Below are 20,333 nucleotides of genomic sequence, written 5' to 3'. Positions count from 1 at the left end.
GCCAAGTTGACACACATTTTGTGGGGGAGACAATTTAATCCATAACAACTTCATTGATTACACAGAGTAACTGAGATAACTTTATACAGTGGACAGCACAGCGCAAGCAAAGCGCTTAACTTTCCCTTCAGCTGGGAGTGAACGTTAGAGGCCCCAGCCGGACCAAGGCCGTCTCAGCAGGCTTGGCCTCTGGGTTCAGCGTTCCCCTGTCTCTTTCTGCTCTGGATCCAGCAAGTTTATAAATAGGCTCCAAACATGGTCCAAGGGACCACTGGCTTCTCTGTGCCAATCACCCTGTTTTCAAAGTACTTCATTCAAAACGCTATTCAATTCAAAAAAATTAGTAATGATTAAATGACAGAAGCAAACCATTAGTATTAGTTCTTTTGTTGTTGTTCAATGCCAACATGCAGTATGTCATCTAGCTTACAGGTTAATTTTTTTTTTTTAATGTCTAGTAACCTAGAACCATGACCACCATTAATAATATTATGTCTGAGGAACTATGTGTTCTGAGATGTAAACATTCAGCTTCCAAATCCCCATTTGGAACATACATGTGTGTAGAGTATATGAGTGTGTGTGTACATGGATATGTGCGTGTTTGTGAGTGTGGATTTTGTTTGTGAGGCTGTTTATGAGTGTGTGTGCATGCAAAATGTGTGTGAGTACATACATGTGTGTGAGTGTGTGTGACTTGGTCTAGGGAGGCGGTTGGGAAGACTATGTGCTGGGACTTGAAAAGAATGAGGGTTTCTAGCTCTCCTCACCAGTCTCTAGATTCTGTTTTATCTCCTCCGAAGTCTTAATGTAGGAGCGCTGGTGGCACAGTAGTTAAGTGCTTGGCTGCTAACCAAGACGTCAGCAACTTGAATATACCAGGCACTCCTTGGAAACCCTGTGGGGCAGTTCTACTCTGTCCTATAGAGTTGCTGTGAGTCAGAATTAACTCGATGCTAACAGGTTTGGTTTGATTTAAGTCTTACGGACAGAACTCTGGTGGCACAGTGGTAAAGCACTCACCTGCTAACTGAAAGATTGGTGGTTTGAACCCACCAGCCGCTCTGCAGAATAAAGGTGTGGCAATCTGCTTCTGTAAAGATGACAGCCTTGGAAGCCCTATGGGGCATTTCTACTCTGTCCTTTAGGGTTGCTATGAGTTGGAATCGACTTGACAGCAAGGGATTTTTAAGTCTTGTGTAAACTTAAGACAACGGAAGGTGAGATCTTCTATTATAGTCAAAAGCCATTTTGAGGCAATTCACTCTGTTTCCATTCTTCTGGGAAATCTGTGTCGTCTTGGAAATTACAACAGGATCTAAGGTCGTCTGTTGCTTTCTAACACGGTCTTCTCAATGAAAAGGTCTAATCTCTTCGTGCTAGGGCTGCTAACCAAAGGGTCGGCAGTTCAAATCCACCAGGCGCTCCTTGGAAACTCTATGGGGCAGTTCTACTCTGTCCTATATGGTTGCTATGAGTCGGAATCGACTCGACGGCACTGGTTTTTTGGGTTGAGTTAATCTCATCTGTGCCTGCCCAGGGTTGCAGGGTGTGGGGAGAGTGGAGAAAGTGCAAACAGGATAACATTGGGGGCCAGCCTGCCATATGCCAGGTTCTGTGATACTTGCTTCCGTCACGTTGTTTGATTTACTCATCAGAGGAACCCTGTCCGGTGAATATTATCATTTTGCTTTGAGAGAACATGTTCAGGGAAATTTAGCAACTTGCCGAGTGCTACACTGGGATATAAGCCTAGATTGTTAGCTCAAAACTTGTACTCTTTTACCTCCCTACACTGGGAAATGACCGTTGTTTTCCCTCCCTTCCTGCTCTTCTTTTGCCTCTGTTTTCTTTGAGCCCTGATAGGACATTCCTAGAGCACTTTGGTGGTACAAATGGTTAAGTGCTCAACTACTAACCTAAAGGTTGGCATTTCAGACCCACTCAGAAGTGCTGTGGAGGAAAACCCTGGCAATCTGCTTCTGAAAGCCTTGAAAACCCTGTGGAGCGCAGCTCTTCTCTGATATATGCGGGCCGCCTTGAATCGAAATCTATATGATGTTAACTGGTTTGGTTTTTTTTTGGTAGAACTTTTCTGAAGTTAGGTATAACAGGCAGTTTGGCCTGAGGCTTGGTGGAATCCAGTGTAAGCCTCTACACTGTGCCCTGTATGTCCTGGGGGAATGCCTCTTCCGTGTGAATACAAATTGCCTTTCTTTAGCGTGGAATTCCATGCCCAGGGTCACAGAGCAAGATACTCCAGTTTCTCAAAGAGAAGAAAACATTTTGCAGGATCACAGCAATTACTTAAATTTTTGCAAGATGAAAGCTGAGGCATTCTTTAAAATCTGGCTGTGTTAATACAGGGTTTTTCAACTAGTCAGGACTTCCAGCAAGATAATATGATAAACTCTAGGCACACTGAGAACCTTACACGGCCTTTTTTTTCAACTGAGATTATTATGGGTTGTTGATATTGTGATCACCCTGATTATTCCTGGGCATCCCTGGGAAGGGAGCATTTTCTGTCTCTCTCTGCTGCCTGGCCAGCAGAGATCAGCAGAGACCAGGGGTAGGCATAGAATGGGTCCCTGGGTGGCACTAATAGTTTGAGCTTGGCTAGTAGCCGAAAGGTTGGTGGTTTGAATCCACCCAGCGGTGCCGTCAAAGAAAGGTCTGGCTATCTACTTTTGTAAGATTATAGCCATTGAAAACTTTATGAGGCGTAGTTCTGCTATGAAACATGTGGGGTCACCCTGAGTTGTTATGTTAATGAGGTCCTACTGGAGCAGGGTGGGTCCTGAACCTAATTTCTCTTGAGTGGTGATTTATAAAGGGGAGTAGACACAGAAAGACAGACACACAACACAGTACGCTATGTGACCACGGGGACAGAAGCATCTGTAAACTGAAAAGGAACTCCAAGGATTGCTGGCATTCTCCAGAGACTCGGAAAGAGGCTCACAGAAGGAACAGACTTTTAGCATCAAGAACTGTGAGAAATAAATTTCTGTTCTTTAAAGTCACCCACTTGTGGTCTTTTTTGTTACGGCAGCACTGGGTAGCTAAGACAGATGTATTTATATGCTAAGTACTCTTCCAGATACTTTATTTATGTATTTATTTAACAAACACACAGAACACTTGTTATATGCTGGGTGCTGTTTTAAGTGCTTTATAAATATTAACTCAGTTCTTGAAAAAGCCCTATTTCATTTAAACTTCCTTTCAGCCCCATGAGTAAGTGTTATTAGCGCCATTTTACAAAGCTGAGGCTCAGAGAGATTCAGAATCTTGTTGAAGGTTGCATCATTATTAAGTGTCAACCCGGGAGCCCAGTCCCCAGCCAGTAGGAAGCTGAGGCACACTTCCCAGCAGCACTGGGGCTTCCCTTTGAGCCTGGGATGGGAGGGGAAAGGGAAGATGGGGGACAGAAGAGAGAAACCCCAGCTTTGTGTTTTGGGAAGCTGAATCTTTAAAGAGCAAACTGATTGTGTTGACAGAGGGAAGGGAGCTGTGATGAATGAATCCCCCGGAAGCAGGTGGGAGGGGCGGGGAGCTGTGGCAGGACCGGACTCTTTCTGGGTGGGGTGGGAAGGGCACTGTTCTGACAGTGGAGAGGTGGTGGGCAGCGTGGGGACCACGGGCGCTGTGTGTCCTCCTACTACCAAACCAGCTGCTGGTGAGCAGACTGGCTCATGGTCACCCCCTGTGTCTTAGAGCAGAACTGTGCTCCACGGGGTTTTCAGTGACTGATTTTTGGGGGAAGTAGACCATCAGGCGCACCTCTGGGTGGATTCGAGCCTCTAACCTCTCAGTTAGCAGCTGAATGTGTTAACCACTTGTACCACCCAGGGACTCCGTGTGTCCTGCTAGAGGTCTGATTTAAAATATCGGTCCCTTAGTGCTTGATTTGGCAGCACATACACTAAAAACTGGAACAACACAGAGAAGATTAGCATGGCTCCTATGCAAGGATGACACCCAAATTTGCAAAGTGTTCCATATTTTTACCAGAAATAGGCCTATCTTCTCAGAGAAAATTAAAGAATGGGAGTTGTCATAGATTGAATTATGCCCCCCCAACTGTGTATCAACTTGGTTAGGCCATGATTCCCACTATTCTGTGGTTGTCCTCCATTTTGTGGTTGTAATTTTATGTTAAAGAGGCTTTTGGTGGGATTTTAACATCCTTACAAGGTCACATCCCTGATTCAAATGTAAAGGGAGTTTCCCTGGGGTATGGTCTGCACCACCTTTTATCTCTCAGGAGATGAAAGGGAAGCAAAGAGGTTGGTGGGGGGAGGGGCTCACACTATCAAGAAAACAGGACCAGGAACAGAGTGTGTCCTTTGGACTTGAGGTTCCTGTGCCCAGATGCTCCCAGGCCAAGGGAAAACTGATGACAAGAACCTTCCTCCAGAGCTGACAGAGAGAGAAAGGCTTCCCCTGGAGATGAAGCCCTGAATTTGGACTCATAGCCTACTAGAAAGTGAGAGAACAAATTTCTCTTTGTTAAAGCCATCTACTTGTGGTATTTCTGTTATAGCAGCACTAGATGACTAAGGAGTTAAAAAAAAAAAAAAAATTGGTCCCTTAAGGTCCCTCTACATTCTTAGAACATGCCTCGTACCTCCTTTTTTTTTTTAATATGGTCACATGGTCATGGGAGAGTCAGGGTGAAAAAGGAAGGCAGCTGGGTACAGGGGCACAGCGCGGGAACCTGCTGGGCTCAAATCCCCTTTACTGGATGAATTAAATTAGAATCACCATTAATTCATATTTAAATCTCAATAGGATTAAATTAAACCTGTGCTTCCTTCTCCCACAGGGAAGGAGAGAAAGGTTTTGGCAAACATTGGAGGGGAGGCAATTGAGGGGTCCTGAGAGGGTTAGGGAAACCCTGGTGGCGTAGTGGTTAAGTGCTATGGCTGCTAACCAAAAGGTTGGCCATTTGAATCCACCAGGCTCTCCCTGGAAACTGTATGGAGCAGTTCTACTTGTTACTGCAAATCGCGGATTCAAGCCGCCTGCCGCAAAGCCAATACTGAGACAGGAGGAGGTAAGGAGCAAGAAGGCTTTATTGAACACCGGTATTCAAGAGACAGAGGGGGTTAAATTTCTCCCACATTCTGTCTAATTCTAAAGAGCTAGTGGGAGGGTTTTATAGGGGGAAGGTTAGGGTTACCTAATGTTTTTAAGCACCTACGTAGCCCACAGATTGTCTTATACATCACAAAACAACTACAAGAAACTATTAAACCAAAGATATGTATGTCAGACATCTGGACTCTAATCAGCATGTTTGTAACAGCCTGAAAAAAAAAAAACTCACACAAGAATCTCTCAGCTAGTGGAACTGTTCTGCCAAGTCCACTCTGGCTGAGATAGGGAGCAAGAAAGAAAGTTGTAGATAAACATGTTAGGAGCCTTTCTGCCGTTTTGCAGGCTGAAGGCCATTTCTCAAAAGAACAAAAAAGAGAAGAGAGACCAAGGCCACAGGAACTGAGAGAGCTCCTCACCCCTTTAGAAGAGACCGGTACAGCTGGTGCAATAAAAAAAATGTTTAGAGATTACTTAGAGCATCATTATGGCGTTGGTTATGCCACGCTCTCAATCACCCATTGTGAACAGGAGAAAACATGCTTGTTAAGAGTGGAACAGGCTGCTCAGCCATACCTTGAACAGAGCCTGCGCCATTTTCTAAAGACTAGAGATTAATCACCGTTTACACAGCTATACTAAAACAAATGAGAAAATACATTCTCTCTCCTTTAATATTAAAACACTGGAGAAAATGTATTTTCTGTACTTCATACTCTGTCCTATAGAGTCACTATGAGTTGGAATCGACTAGACAACAACAGTTTTGGTTTTTTGCTTTTCTTGAGAGAGCCGGAGGAAGGGAAGTTGTGAATTTGCTGGAAGATTCTTAACTGCAGGCGCTAGGCTGGGGATGAGGGAGACTTAAAAAAGGGAACTCTGGAAGCTGCTCCTGGGCAAATAAAGACCTGTGATTGGCAACCCCAGCCCTACCAGCCTTCCTGATTCCTGTTCCTGAGCAAAGGTCACTGGCTGTTTCAATCATCTTTTTTTTTCCTCCACCAGCTTTGCTTACCGAATAAGGAAAATCAGCATTGCAAAGATTGCAAAGTCAGAAGACGGCCTCTCTAATATTGTTTTCTAAGAATAGTTGAGCCAACCAGAGCTTTGGGTGAAGATGGCTGGGAATTCAATCCTGCTGGCTGCTGTGTCTCTTCTCTCCGCTTTTCAGCAAAGTAAGAGTCACAGGAGTGTGTGTGTGTGAGAGAGAGACTGAGAGAGAGAGAGAGGCCGGCCCTGAGGGAGGGAGCAGGGACACCACACGGTTCATCAGTTTTGGGCTGCTGACTTGCCGGTGGCTCTGGGTGTTCGTCAGAGCACAGTCGCCCTGAGGTCATCAGCTCCTGCCTGCTCGCCTCCTTCCTTGTGGGGAGGTGGAGAGTTGGAACAGTCCAGGGATTAGTTCTCTCAACCCCGGGCATTGCGGGCTCTCAGAGCTCAGCGAATTCTGCATAATCTGTGGTTACAACCCACAGCCCCAGTTCAAGTGAACACCAGAAGTGCGCGAACCTGGGGGAAGTGGGATATAAACAGTTGTTCAAAACGAAATGTGCCTGCTTCTAAACCGTCGTTGTGATTTCTTCCTGTTATTTTAATTCCTGTGTTTTTGTAAATGAATTGCATGTGGCAGGTATGATTATCAGATTAAAAGAAAATCTCCCACAGAAATATAAGATTCAGATTAAATAATTAGTTCTAAATTTTAAAACACCTTTCCGATAGGAATATTTAATATCTCGACTGCCCGGTTAAATAGACCGCTTTTTCTCCCCAGGAGTCACATCTGCTCAGTTCATATTATCTTACCTGCTATGCCAATTTATAACTCATGCTAAGGTGGGAAAAAGGGTCTGAACTTTAGTAAGCAGGATTTCTCCTCCAGTGTTTTCCTTGTTTTTACAAGTGCGTATGTGCCAGGAAGTCGGGCCCTGTTGAACGGCTCAGGTTACAGAAGCCGCTGGAAGTAGGGTCGCTCCACGCCAAGAATAAAGGCCCGGCCTCCATGCACACTAAAGGTCTTGGCTAGCCAGGTTCTTCGGTGTGCTTATGAAAACAGTATACCTTCTGACACACATTTTGTGGTTTGGCTCACGATTGTTTCCGGAGTAAAGCAGGATGTTTTACCAAGTAAGGAAGCGCTTAGTCTGAAGAACCCGTTCCAGCCACCTGACCCACGTAGACGCACATGGACTGGTGATGACGGAGACTTTGTAAATTCTGGAAGCCGCTCCCGGGCTGGATAAAGACGTCTGATTAGAGACCCCAGACCTACCTGCCTTCCTGAGGGACCACCAAAGCTGTGTGTGCTCTCATGGGGGACTGCAGAGACAGGGGGCGGAAGGCCCCGGATGGACGCTGGCAGAGGCTTTACAAAGAGGCTTCTGTTTGCTGGCTGGTGCCTAGGATAGTGTGAGCTGGGGGCCAGAAGGTCAGGGGGCTGAATGAGGTGAGAAGGTGGTGGCGGGAGAAGAGCAGAGGAAATCAGAGAATGGTGGTCGGTGGTGTCTTAGGGTTTTATAAAGAAACAGAACTGATGATTTTATATATATATATATACACACACATAATATACAAAACCAAACCCACTGCTGTCGAGTCGATTCGGACTCATAGCGACCTTACCGGACAGAGTAGAACTGCCCCATAGAGTTTCCAAGGAGTGCCTGGTGGATTTGACCTGCCGACCTCTTGGTTAGCAGCGTAGCACTTAACCACCAGGCCACCAGGGTTTCCATATATATATATATAGGAGGGCATTGGGTTTTATGTAGATAGAACACCTAAACGTGGTTGATTCCAACTCATGGTGACTCCATGTGTGTGACAGTAGAAGGGTGCTCCACAGGGTTTTAAAGAAAAAAAAAAAATTTTTTTTTTTTCATGTGTGACAGTAGAAGGGTGCTCCACAGGGTTTTAATGGCTGATTTTTCAGAAGTAGATCACCAGGCCTTTCTTTTGAGGTGCCTCTGGGTGGACTCAAACCTCTAACCTTTTAATTAGCAGCTGAGTGCATTAACTGTACCACCCAGACGCGCGCACACACACACACACACACACACACGTCTTTAAGAATTGGCTCATGTGATTGTGTGGACTGGCAAGTCCCAAATCTGTATGTCAGGTGACAGGCTGGAGATTGCCGCAGTCTTGTGTCCCCAAATCCGTAGGTCAGCTGATGGAAAGAGAAGAGTGCAGCTCTGGCAAAATGTCTTCTATTTATAGTCGAGAAGCAGAATACACCATAGAGAAAAACTTTCTCTTTGCTATTAAGGCCTTCAACTGAAGTGGATGATACCCACCCAAATTATGCAGGGTAATCAGCTGTACTTAAGGCCAGATGATTAGATCACATGCCACATGTAACTACTTCATAATAACATCTGGACGAGTCTCTGAACAGCTGGGCCCCCTCACCTAGCCAAGCTGACATGTAAAATCAGCTGTCACAGTGGTTGGCAGGGAATGTTTAATGATGAGGTGGAAAAGTGAGAGTGTCTGAGCCGTCTAGTGCTGCTATCACAGAAGTACCACAAGTGGATGGCTTTAACAAACAAATTTATTTTCACACAGCTTAGAAGGCTTGAAGTCCAAATTCAGGGCACCAGCTCTAGAGAAAGTCTTTCTCTCTGTTGGCTCTGGGGGAAGGTGATTATTCCTTGGCTTTTTGGTGATCTTCATGTAGTATGGCATCTGTTTTTTCCCACCTCTATTTCTCTTGATTAGTTCTTTAATCTCTTTGATATCTCAAAAGAGATTGACTCAAGACATACCCTACATTAATCCTGTCTCATTAACAAAGATGATCCATTCCCAATTGGGATTATAAGCACAGGCATGGAGGTTAGGATTTACAACACATATTTTGGGGGAACATGCTTCAGTCCGTAACAGAGAGAAAGAGAGAGGGAAAATGAGTCAAAAGACACAACTGTTTATCTGCAACTGGCATTATGAAATGGGCTGCTTTTGCAAAAGTTCCCTATCTGGTGGTTATGGAGATGGGACAGTGTGCCACGGCAGAAGTAGCTCAGGTTTTGAAAGCCAGATAGACTCCTCTATTTGTCTGGTCCAGCCAATTGTCAGTTGGGTGCCGCTGGCCTGGACACTTTAACCCTTCAATATCCTCAGTAAAGAGGGTTAAGAGGACACTGGGCATGAAGTGCTCAACAGAGTGTGGGTGCTCAGCATGGTTAGTTCCTGTCCTCAGGTCCCTTCCTCATGGAGGAGAACCTTCTGCTGGATTGGAGGCAGCCTTATGGTGAAGGCGACCACTGTGCTGGGTGAGCATTGTGGAGGGTCTCAGTTAACTCTACTGAGAAAGCTAGCAATAGTGTTGCCGAGTGGAAACCCCAGGTTCTGCTTGGTGTAACTTGTTACAACCAATAAACAAGAGGCCAAGGTGGGAGAAGAAAGATACCTTTATTTTGTGGCATAAGGAAAGGAGCATTGGGGCTGCTGCCTCCAAGGCTGCTTGCAGGCAGTTTGGGGAGGTGGGATTTTACAGAGAGCAGGCAAGGAAATGCAAATTCATCATGAATATTCAGGATTGACCTTCAAGCAGGCGCTTAGGGCTTAGGAATGACTAGGCATTTTATTTAGACAAGGGTTGGATTCTCCAGGATGGAAGAAGAGGTAGGTTTTTCTTCATTAGCATGTTAAGCCTCCACCTAGAGGCAGTTTGAGGCCATCTTTTTTTTTTTTTTTATGGCCCTGGTGGTGTAGTGGCTAAAGACCAAAAGGTCAGCAGTCCGAATCCACCAGGTGCTCTTTGAAACCCTTATGGGGCAGTTCTACTCTGTCCTTTAGGGTCACTATGAGTTGGAATCTGCTCGACGGCAATGGGCCCATTCTGAAGTTACCTTGTCCAGGACAACTTCAGAAGAATGTGCGGCTTATTCTGCTCAGTGCCGGAGGATAAGCCGGAGCAGGTGTCTCTCAGAAGGGCTGGGCAGCAAGAGGAGACTGTCTGAGCTATCTAGTGCTGCTGTCACAGAAATAGCACAAAGGGTGGCTTTAAATAACAGAAATTTATTTTCTCACTGTTTAAGAGGCTAGAAGTCTGAATTCAGGGAACCCACTTAGGGGGAAGTCTCTCTCGCTCTCCATTCTAAGGGAAGGTCCTTGTCTCTTTTCAGCTTCTCTTCCTAGGTTCCTAGGTGATTATGTGTATCTTCGCCCCATTTTTGCTTGCTTGCTTGGTTAATCTGTCTTTTATATCTCAAAAGAGACTGATTGAAGACACACCCTCCACTAATACTGCCTCGTTAACAAAGAAAACCACTTCCAAGTGGGATTATAACCACAGGTTAGGATTTACAACACATATTTTTGGGGGGACACAATTCAATCCATAACAGAGACTATTCTCAAGTAGTGTTTAATCGACTTCTAAGAGGGAAATAAACTTGAAGCTCTCCAGAAAGAGAGGTTGAAATAGCCTTTCCATCCTCCTCATGCCATCCCAATGATAGCCACAGTCTCTCTGAGGCTCCTGACCTAAGATAAGAGAACAGAAAGGGACTTCCACTCCTTGGGCCTGGGGCTGAGCACCCCAGAATCCTTTTACATGGCACTAGGTGGGGGGGGGGGGGGGGAGGAGGGGCTCCAACACTGCTCCTAATAGGTGCGTTTCTTTTACTGAAGCTCATTCCTCACATTTGTTAGTGTCACAGACTGGTGCCCACAGCCTAGAGAAAGAGCACTTTCAATACTTCTACTTCATTTTGAAGCTCTAGGCTCTTGGGCGGTTGCTGAATTACCAATCTATGAGCACACATCTTTCATTGTTTCCATTTTATAAAGGGAAACAAGAAGCCTTGCCAAGTGTTTTCTCCAAGGCTGTGTAGCAGGTTAGACACAGTTAAAAATAGCAGCATTCAGAATGGCCAAGTCCCAGTTTTCCCTTCCACAGACAGACCCTCTTTTCCTGCCCCAACTGGGCCCATGAGCCCTTGGCCTCTCCAGACTGCATCTGGCCTGAAAGGCTTCGGGCCGGGGTAGGAGACACCAGCCCCTCATCCCACACTGCCCCATCCTCTCAGGCTTCAGGAGCTGCCACTGCAGTTGGAATGAGAAAGACTCCAATCCTAAGGGTTCACACACTTCAGAGGCTCAGCCACAGCTTTTAAATCCTAAACAACAGCTTGTTTGTAGTGGAGGGGGATTAGAGGAGGGCAGCCGCCTGCCCTCACTAAACCAGGTTCAGTATTTACTGGCTTTTTGTCAGAAGGGAGGAATCGTGTTTCAGGAGGAGACATATCACCCCTGAGAGTGTAACACACGGTAAGAGACTGAAGCTACAAACGAGGTGTAGAGTTTTAAAAGGACACTATTTTTAAAGCATTAGCAAGTAAGAAATGCATATTGGGGCACTGAAATAAGTGTGACAGGGCAGTGGTGTTGGAGAGAACTGGTGAGGAGCTGAAACTGGAAGAGATAATCCGAAGGAAAAAGAATAGTTCCTAGAAGTTAAGTAAGGGACTTAAGGGCAGGAGCAAGACCTACTGAATTGTGAAACAGACCCAAGGGGGAAGCGTAGGTCTGAAAGCGAAAGTGGTCCACAGAATGAATCATGAAATTAAAATGATCCAGGGCAATGTTGTTGTGTGTCATTGAGTCCATTCGGCCTCAAAGTGACCCTACAGGACAGTGTAGGACTGCCTGCCACATAGGGCTTCCTGGCTGTAATCTTTACTGGAACCCTGGCAGCACAGTGGTTTAAGTGCTTGGCTGTTAACCCACGTCACCCAGTGTGGTAACTCGTCACCCCCCCACCTGCCAGACACTACAATTGGTGTCACCCAATGCGGTAACTCCTCACCACCCCCTCTCCCGTTGGGTCAGTTAGGGTGTGGGCAGGCAGGCTGTCATGCTCACAACTGGGTGAAGAGGAGGGTCTCCTTGGCCAACGGGAGTGGAGAGGAGTTGCAGGGAGCTGTGAGGGGGTGGGGTCATGAGGGTGGGGCCAGCTCTTGGCTGGGGGGGCGGGCTGCTTCGCCCATGGCGTGGATTCACCTGCCAGCTTTATCGATCACACGTAGGTGGGGATGACACCATGAGTTACCGCACTGGGTGACACCAACCCTAGTGATGCCACTGAGATGTGGCAGCCTGCTCCTGTAAAGATCACAGCCTTGGTGACCCCGTGGGGTGGTTCCATGCCGTCTTACAGGGTCGCTATGAGCCCCAGGAGACTCGTGGGCAGCGAGTTTGGTTTGGAATCTTTACAGAAGCAGATTGCCAGGTCTCTTCTTCTCATGGAACAGCTGGTGGGTTTGAACCATTGACCTTTTGGTTAGTTGCCAAGCACTTAACCATTACCACATCAGGGCTCCCTTCCAGGGCGATAGGGGTTGGTAATCTAATTTACCTATGAGTCAGAATCCGCTTGACAGCAACTAACCACGACACAGCAAATGAAGAAGCAAGTCATAACCGTCTTATGATAGGGAAACTGAGTCAGGCAGGGAGTCAGTGGCAGACACAAATAGGGCAGAAGTCTGCAGAAGAGAAGGAGCTGTTGCCAGAAGGAGGAAAGAAAGCACCTTGGGCTGTTGTCTTCAGAACTCAGGTGAAAAACGTCCAACTGCTCGTTATTTCTGGACCACACCTTCTTTTTTGAGGAGCAACATTGTTGAGAAATAATTGATATACAATAATGTGCACATATTTAAAGGATACAATATGGTAAGTTTTGTTATGTGTATATGTTTAAAACCAAGAAACCAAACCCACTGCTGTCGAGTTGATTCTGACTCATAGCGACCCTACAGGACAGAGTAGAACTGCACCATAGAGTTTCTAAGCAACGCCTGGTGGATTTGAACTGCTGACCTCTTGGTTAACAGCCACAGCACTTAACCACTACTCCACCAGGGTTTCCGTATATAAGAGTATATATAAGTAGATACACATATGTGTGTATATATTCAACCTGATGACAACAATATGCAAGTATATAAACATATGTTGTTGTTAGTGGTCATCAAGCATATATACGTCTATATCTAAGGAGCCCTAGTGGCACAACGGTTAAGTGCTCAGCTGCTAACTGGAAGGCCGGTGGTTCAAACCCACCAGTGGCACAATCTGCTTCCATAAAGATTACAGCCTTGGAAACCCTATGGGGCAGTTCTACTCTGTCACATGGGGTCACTATGAGTCAAAATCGACTTCACGGCACACAACAACAACATATCTAGACACATGTATAAACACACACATATATCATTATATCATCATGAAGTGAACGAGCACACCCGTTTTTCCTGGAAGTATCCTTTCGCCTCTTGGACCTGCCCTTCTGGGCTTCGCTCTCATCTCCAGGCAGCCCCTGATCTGCTTCATGTCACTGGACAGTCATTTGCATTTTTGAGAATTTTGTAGGAATGAAATCGTAGAGTGGCACTCTTTTTTTTTTTTTTTTTTTCCTAGTTTGGCTTCTTTCAGTTAGCATGATTATTTTGAGATTCCTCCATGCTGTTCATTATATCACTAGTTCTTTCCTTTTTATTGTTGGATTGTTGTTAGGTGCTGTTCAGTCGATTTTGACTCATAACGATCCCATGTGACAGTAGCACTGCCCCATAGCGTTTTTTGGCCGTGATTTTTATAGGAGCAAATCACCAGATCTTTCTCCATCAGAGTCACTGGGTGGGTTTGAACCCCCAACCTTTCAGTTAGCAACTGAGAACTTAACCCTTGTGTCATGAGGTAGTCTCTCATGATATGGACACGCCACAATTTGTTTATCTGTTCACTTGTTGATGGGCATTTGAGTTGTTCTCAGTTCCCAGATTCTGTAAATATTTGTGTACAAGTCTTTGTATGGGTGTACGCTTTCATTTCTCTTGGTTAAATACCTAGGAGTAGGATTGCTGGGTTATAGGGTTGATGTATGTTTTACTAAAAAATCTCTTCCAAACTGTTTTCCAAAGTGGTTGTAATATTTTACACCCTCGCCCCCCAGCCGTGGATGCGGGTTCCCTTGGCTCTTACATCCTGGTCCCCACTTGGTATAATCTGTCTTTTGAATTTTAGACTGTAATAGGTACGTAATGATATCTCATAAAAAAAGAGATAGTGTGGTTTAAATGTGCATTTCCCTAATGACTAACAAAAAAATTCCTCTTTATTTGCAGGTTATTTTGCTTTTCAGGTCGGAAAGGCAAGATTAAAATACAAAGTCACACCCCCAGCAGTTACTGGGTCACCAGACTTTGAGAGAGTATTTCGTGCACAGTAAGTTCACGATAGAAGTTTTCATTAAAAATTGGGAAAAGGAATCTGCGATTGCAGAGTTTCCAGGTTTGCATCTGCCCATGAGTCAGATTCAACTCGACGGCAACGGGCTTTTTTAGCTTCCTAGTCGTGCTGTGGATACCCTGGTGGTGTAGTGGTTAAGTGCTACAGCTGCTAACCAAAAGGTCGGCAGTCCACATCTACCAGGCACTCCTTGGAAACTCTATGGGGGCAGGTCTACTCTGTCCTATAGGGTCGCTATGAGTCGGACTCGACTCGACAGCAACGAGTTTTGGGTTTTGTAGTCCTGCTGTGGGTTAACCTGGTGACATAGTGGTTAAAATGTCCTGGTGGCATATAGTGGTTAAGAGCTATGGCTGCTAGCCAAAAAGTCGGCACTCCTTGGAAACCCTGTGGGGCAGTTACACTCTGTCCTGTAGGGTCACTGTGAGTTGGAATCGATTCGATGGCAGCAGGTTTGGTTTTTTTTTTTTAAGTCCTGCCATAACAGAAATGCCACAAAGGGATGGCTTTAAAGAACAGAAATTTATTTCCTCACGGTTCAGGAGGCTAGAAGTCAGAATTCAGAGTATGGATCTAGGGGGAGATTCTTCTTTGTCTATTTCAGCTACTAAACCCAAACCCACTGCCGTGGAGTCAATTCCGACTCAGCGACCCTATAGGACAGAGTAGAACTGCCCCAGAGGGTTTCCAAGGAGTGGCTGGTGGATTCGAACTGCCAAGCTTTTGGTTAGCAGCTGGACTCTTAATCACTGGGCCGCCAGGGCTCCATTTCAGTGTCTAGTAGCTGAGGATCCTTAGAGTCCCTGGGCTTGTAGATGCTTCTGCCTTCGTGGTCATCAGATACTGTCTGTCTTCCCTGTTTGTGCTCGCTTGTCTCTGTGTCTATGCTGTCCCTTACAACTCAGAAGTGATTAGGTTTAGGACACACCCTATGCTAATAACCTGTTGCCATCGAGTCGATTCCGACTCATAGCGACCCTATAGGACGGATTAGAACTGCCCCAGAGGGTTTCCAAGGAGTGGCTGGTGGATTCGAACTGCCCACCTTTTGGTTAGCGGCTGTAGCTCTTAACCACTACACCAGCAGCCCCATAACTCAATGAAGAAAGCTTTATTTCCAGATAAGCTTCCATCCACATAGATAAGGATGCCAACACATACTCTAGGGGGATACAGTTCAATTTGTACACACCTAAGGATAGGTGTTGATTTTTACAAAGTCTCTCTGGTCAGTTCTTTTGCATCTGGAAGACCTCTCCCACCCTTCGGGGACCTTGGCCTGCCACGTACACATAACTCCTGCTTCCTGCTTACAAAGAAGACATGTGGAGAAGACCCTGGATTCATTTGCAGTTTAATTTAATTTAATTTTGGCGCGAATATACACAACAAAGCATTTGCTAATTCAACAGTCTCTACATACATAATTCAATAACATTGATTACACTTTTTATGTTGTGCAACCCTTATCTCTATCTTTTTCCTAATGATTCTACCACTAATAAGGTAAATTCAATGCTCCTCAAGCAACAATTTCCCCATTCCCCCTCCCTCCCACCCTTGGTAACTACTAAGAAGCTTTAGTTTGCACATATTTGTTTATTTCACATAAGCGAGGTCATACAGTGTGTGTCCTTTTGTGCTGGCTTCTTTCACTCAGCATTATGTTTTCAAGGTTCAGCCCTGTTGTGCATATGTCAGAACTTCATCTCTTTTTGTGGCTGCGTACTATTCCCTTGTATGTGTATATCACATTTTGTTTAACCGTTCATCTGCTGATAGACATTTCAGTTGTTTCCACATTGTTGCTATTGTGAATGATGCTGGTGTCCTGGCTGCATTTGCAATATCTAGTTTTAACAGACTGCTCTCCACCACCAGGCTGCTTCTCACCTTTACTATGAATCCAGAAGGGTATATTTACTGAAAGGACTGCAATCCTTGGGAGGGAGCTCTGTGCGTCTCTCAGACATGTGCTCTGGGTCTGGATGGCAAGTTGGTCAAAGAGTCTGTTCCAAACTCCTGAAAGTGTAATAGCCTCAAATTGGATTAGTTACATTACCAATTTTCCATCTTTTATATCTTTATTTTTTCTCTCCACTTCAAAACACAGGTAGGTCAGTATCATCCTTTGCCTGTTTCTCCATAAACCATTTCCTAAAATTAGAAATCTGTAGGAATAAGAAAATGCCCCCTTTTGCATGTATTTTGCAGCGCTTTAGATCTTCGAGTGCTTCTTGCTTTTCAGATCCACACAGAATGTTCCACCATGTTGTTGTTGTTAGGTGCTGTCAAGTTAGTTCCAACTCATAGTGACCCCATGTACAACAGAACAGAACACTGCCCGGTGGTGCGCCGTTCTCACAATCGTTGGTATGCTTGAGCCCATTGTTGCAGCCACTGTTTCAATCCATCTCGTTGAGGATCTTCCTCTTTTCCGCTGACCCTCTACTTTACTAAGCATGATGTCCTTCTCCAGGGACTGATCCCTCCTGATAACATGTCCAAAGTATGTGTGAGACAGAGTCTTGCCATCCCTGCTTCTAAGGAGCATTCTGGCTGTACTTCTTCCGAGACGGATTTGTTCGTTCTTCTGGCAGTTCATTGTATATTCAGTATTCTTTGAACACCGTAATTCAAAGGTGTCAACTCTTCTCTGGTCTTCCTTATTCATTGTCCAGCTTTTGAATGCGTATGAGGTGATTGAAGACACCACGGCTTGGGTCAGGCGCACCTTATCCCTCAAGGTGACGTCTTTGCTCTTCCGCACTTTAAGGAGGTCCTCTGCAGCAGACTGCCCAATGCAGTGCATCTTCTGATTTCTTGACCGCAGCTTCCGTGGATGTCGATTGTGGATTCAAGGAAAATGAAATCCTCGACAACTTCAGTCTTTTCTCAGTTTATCATGATGTTGCTCATTGGTCCAGTTGTGAGGACTTCTGTTTTCTTTGTGTTGAGGTGTAGTGCATACTGAAGGCTGTGGTCTTTGATCTTTATCAGTCAGTGCTTGAACTCTCAGCAAGCAAAGTTGTGTCACCTGCATGTTGGCAGGTTGTTAGTGAGTTTTCTTCCAGTCTTGATGCCCCGTACTTCTTCATATAGTCCAGCTTCTTGGATTATTTGCTCAGCATACAGACTGAATAAATGTGGTGAAAAGATACAACCCTGATGCACACCTTGCCTGATTTTAAACCAGTCAGTATCCCCTTGTTCTGCTCGAATGACTGCCTCTTGGTCTGTGTACAGATTCCTCCTGAGCACAGTTAAGTGTTCTGGAATTCCCATTCTTTACAATGTGATCCATAATTTGTTATGATCTGCACAGTCGAATACCTTTGCACAGTCAGTAAAACACAGGTAAACATCTTTCCAGTGTTCTCTGCTTTCAGCCAAGATCCGTCTGACATCAGCTGTGATATCCCTGGCTCCATGTCCTCTTCTGAATCCAGCTTGCATTTTTTGCAGTTCCCTGTCGATGTGAGGTACTGCTGCACCCACTTTTCAATGATCTTCAGCAAAATTTTGTTGTGTGTGATATTAATGATACTGTTCGATAATTTCCATATTCTGTTGGATGACTTTTCTTTGGAAAAGGCATAAATATAAATCTCTTCCAGTTGGTTGGCCAGGTCTTCCAATTTTCTTGGCATAGACCATAGACGAGTGAGCACTTCCAGCGCTGCATCCGTTTGTTGAAACACCTCAGTTGATATTCTGTCAATTCCTGGAGCCTTGTTTTTTGCCAATGCCTTCAGTGTAGCTCGGACTTCTTCCTTCAGCGCCATTGGTTCCTGATCATATGCCACCTCCTGAAATGGTTGAACTTCGACCAAATCTTTTTGGTACAGTGATTCTGTGTATTCCTTCCATCTTCTTTTGATGCTTCCTGTGTCGTTTGATATTTTTCCCGTAGAACCCTTCAATATTGCACCTCGAGGCTTGAATTTTTCTTCAGTTCTTTCAGCTTGAGAAATGCTGAGTGGGTTTTTCCGTTCTGGTTTCCTAACTCCATGGTTTTTGCACATGTCATTGTAATACTTTGCTTTGTCTTCTCCAGCTGCCCTTTGAAATCTTCTGTTCAGCTCCTTTACTTCATCCTTTCTTCCGTTTGCTTTAGACTTGATGTTCAAGAACAAGTTTCAGAGTCTCTTCTGACATCTGTTTTGGCCTTTTCTTTCTTTGTAATGACCTCTTGCTTTTCTTCATGTATGATGTCCTTGATGTCGTTCCACAACTCATTTGATCTTCAGTCATTAGTGTTCAATGGGTCAAATCTATCCTTGAGATGGTCTGTAAGTTCAGGTGGGATGTATTCATGGCCATACTTTGGCTCTCGTGGACTTGTCCTAATTTTCTTCCACTTCAACTTGAACTTGCATATGAACAATTGGTGGTCAGTTCTGCAGTTGGCCCGTGGCCTTGTTCTGACTGATGATATTGAGCTTTTCCATTGTCTCTTTGCACAGGTGTAGTCAATTTGATTGTTGTGTATCTGGCAAGGTCCATGTGTATCGTCGCCATTTATGTTGTTGAAAAAACATATATTTAATGACGAGGTCATTGGTCTTCTAAAATTCTGTACTGTGATTTCTGGCATCACTTCTATCACCAAGGCCATATTTTCTAACTACTGATCCTTCTTTGTTTCCAACTTTTGCACTCCAATCACCAGTAATTATCAGTGCATCCTGATTGCATGTTTGATCAATTTCAAACTGCAGAAGTTGGTAAAAAATTTCAATTTCTTCATCTTTGGCCTTAGTGGTTGGTGCATATATTTGAATAATAGTTATTTTAACGGGTCTTCCTTGTAGGCATGTGGATATTATCCTATCACTGACAGCGTTATACTTCAGGATAGATCTTGAAATATTCTTTTTGATGAATGCAACACCGTTCTTCTTCAAGTTGTCATTCACAGCATAGTAGACCATATGATTGTCCAATTCAAAATGGCCAACATCAGTCCCTTTCAGCTCATGCCTAGGATATTGATGTTTCATTTTTGACAATTTCTGGTTTTCCTAGATTCATACTTGGTACATTCCACATTCTGATTATTACTGGATGTTTGCAGCTGTTTCTTCTCGTTTTGAGTCATGCCACATCAGCAAATGAAGGTCCCGAAAGCTTGACTCCATCCATGTCATTAAGGTTGACTCTACTTTGAGGTGGCAGCTCTTCCCCAGTCATTTTTGAGTGCCTTCCAACCTGGGGGGCTCATCTTCCAGCACTATATCAGACAATGTTCTGCTGCTACTCATAAGGTTTTCACTGACTAATTCTTTTCAGAGGTAGACTGCCAGATCCTTCTGCCTAGTTTGCCTTAATCTGGAAGCTCAACTGAAACCTGTGTACCATGGGCGACCCTGCTGTTATTTGAATACCGGTGGCATAGCTTCCAGCATCATGCAACACGAAAGCCCCGCAGCACAAGAAACTGACAGACGTGGGAGGTTCCACCATAAACACCATGAATTTGCCTGCTGCTATTTTTTTTAGGGCTCCCTTTATATTTCATCCCCAAAACTAAGTGCTTTAAGAAACATTGTGTGTTTCAACATTTATGTATCTTTGGGTTCTTTTGTTAATATTTTGAGATTTCTCATCTATGTTCGTGAGTGAGGTTGGCCTATAATTCTCCTTTCTTGTATGATCCTTGTCTCATTTTGGTATCAAGATTATACTAGTCCCACAGAAGGAGCTGAAGGAATCATTTTGCTCTTTCTATTTTCCCAGAATTTTAATAAGTTTGGAAAAGTGTGTTCCTTCAAAGTTGTGTAAAACTTGCCTGCAAAACAATCTGGGCCTGATGTTTCTTTGTAGAAAAAATTAAAAAGTATGGAGTTTGAGTTCTTTAATGATTATTGAGCTATTTATGCTTTTTATTACATCTTGAGTTATGGTCCTTGAAGCAACATCATCTTACTTAAAATTTTTGTCCACCCAAGGAGAATTTCTCAGAC

At 44.6% G+C, this 20,333-nt stretch overlaps 1 protein-coding gene and 1 non-coding gene across 3 annotated transcripts in view; both read left to right on the top strand.

Annotated features, from left to right (window-relative positions):
* The first annotated feature begins 2,142 nt into the window (after nt 1-2,142).
* Nucleotides 2,143-20,333, top strand: part of MGST2 (microsomal glutathione S-transferase 2) — a 42,453-nt gene continuing 24,262 nt past the window's right edge. The window contains exons 1-2 of one of the 2 annotated variants that reach the window (XM_003410376.4): nt 2,143-6,278; nt 14,244-14,343. In XM_003410376.4, the coding sequence (XP_003410424.1) occupies nt 6,221-6,278; nt 14,244-14,343 (158 nt within the window). In that variant the 5' untranslated portion in view covers nt 2,143-6,220. The remainder of the gene's footprint in view (nt 6,279-14,243; nt 14,344-20,333) is intronic. The other variant, XM_064285303.1, reaches the window with a different exon arrangement.
* On the top strand, nt 3,905-4,012 carry LOC111750814 (U6 spliceosomal RNA). Its single transcript, XR_002785868.1, has one exon. It is a non-coding gene; the product is annotated as a U6 spliceosomal RNA (small nuclear RNA).

This window comes from Loxodonta africana, chromosome 5 (assembly GCF_030014295.1).
Source record: "Loxodonta africana isolate mLoxAfr1 chromosome 5, mLoxAfr1.hap2, whole genome shotgun sequence".
NCBI lineage: Eukaryota > Metazoa > Chordata > Mammalia > Proboscidea > Elephantidae > Loxodonta > Loxodonta africana.
Note: the sequence above shows the minus strand (reverse complement) of the source record. Positions and strands in the feature narration are given on the sequence as shown.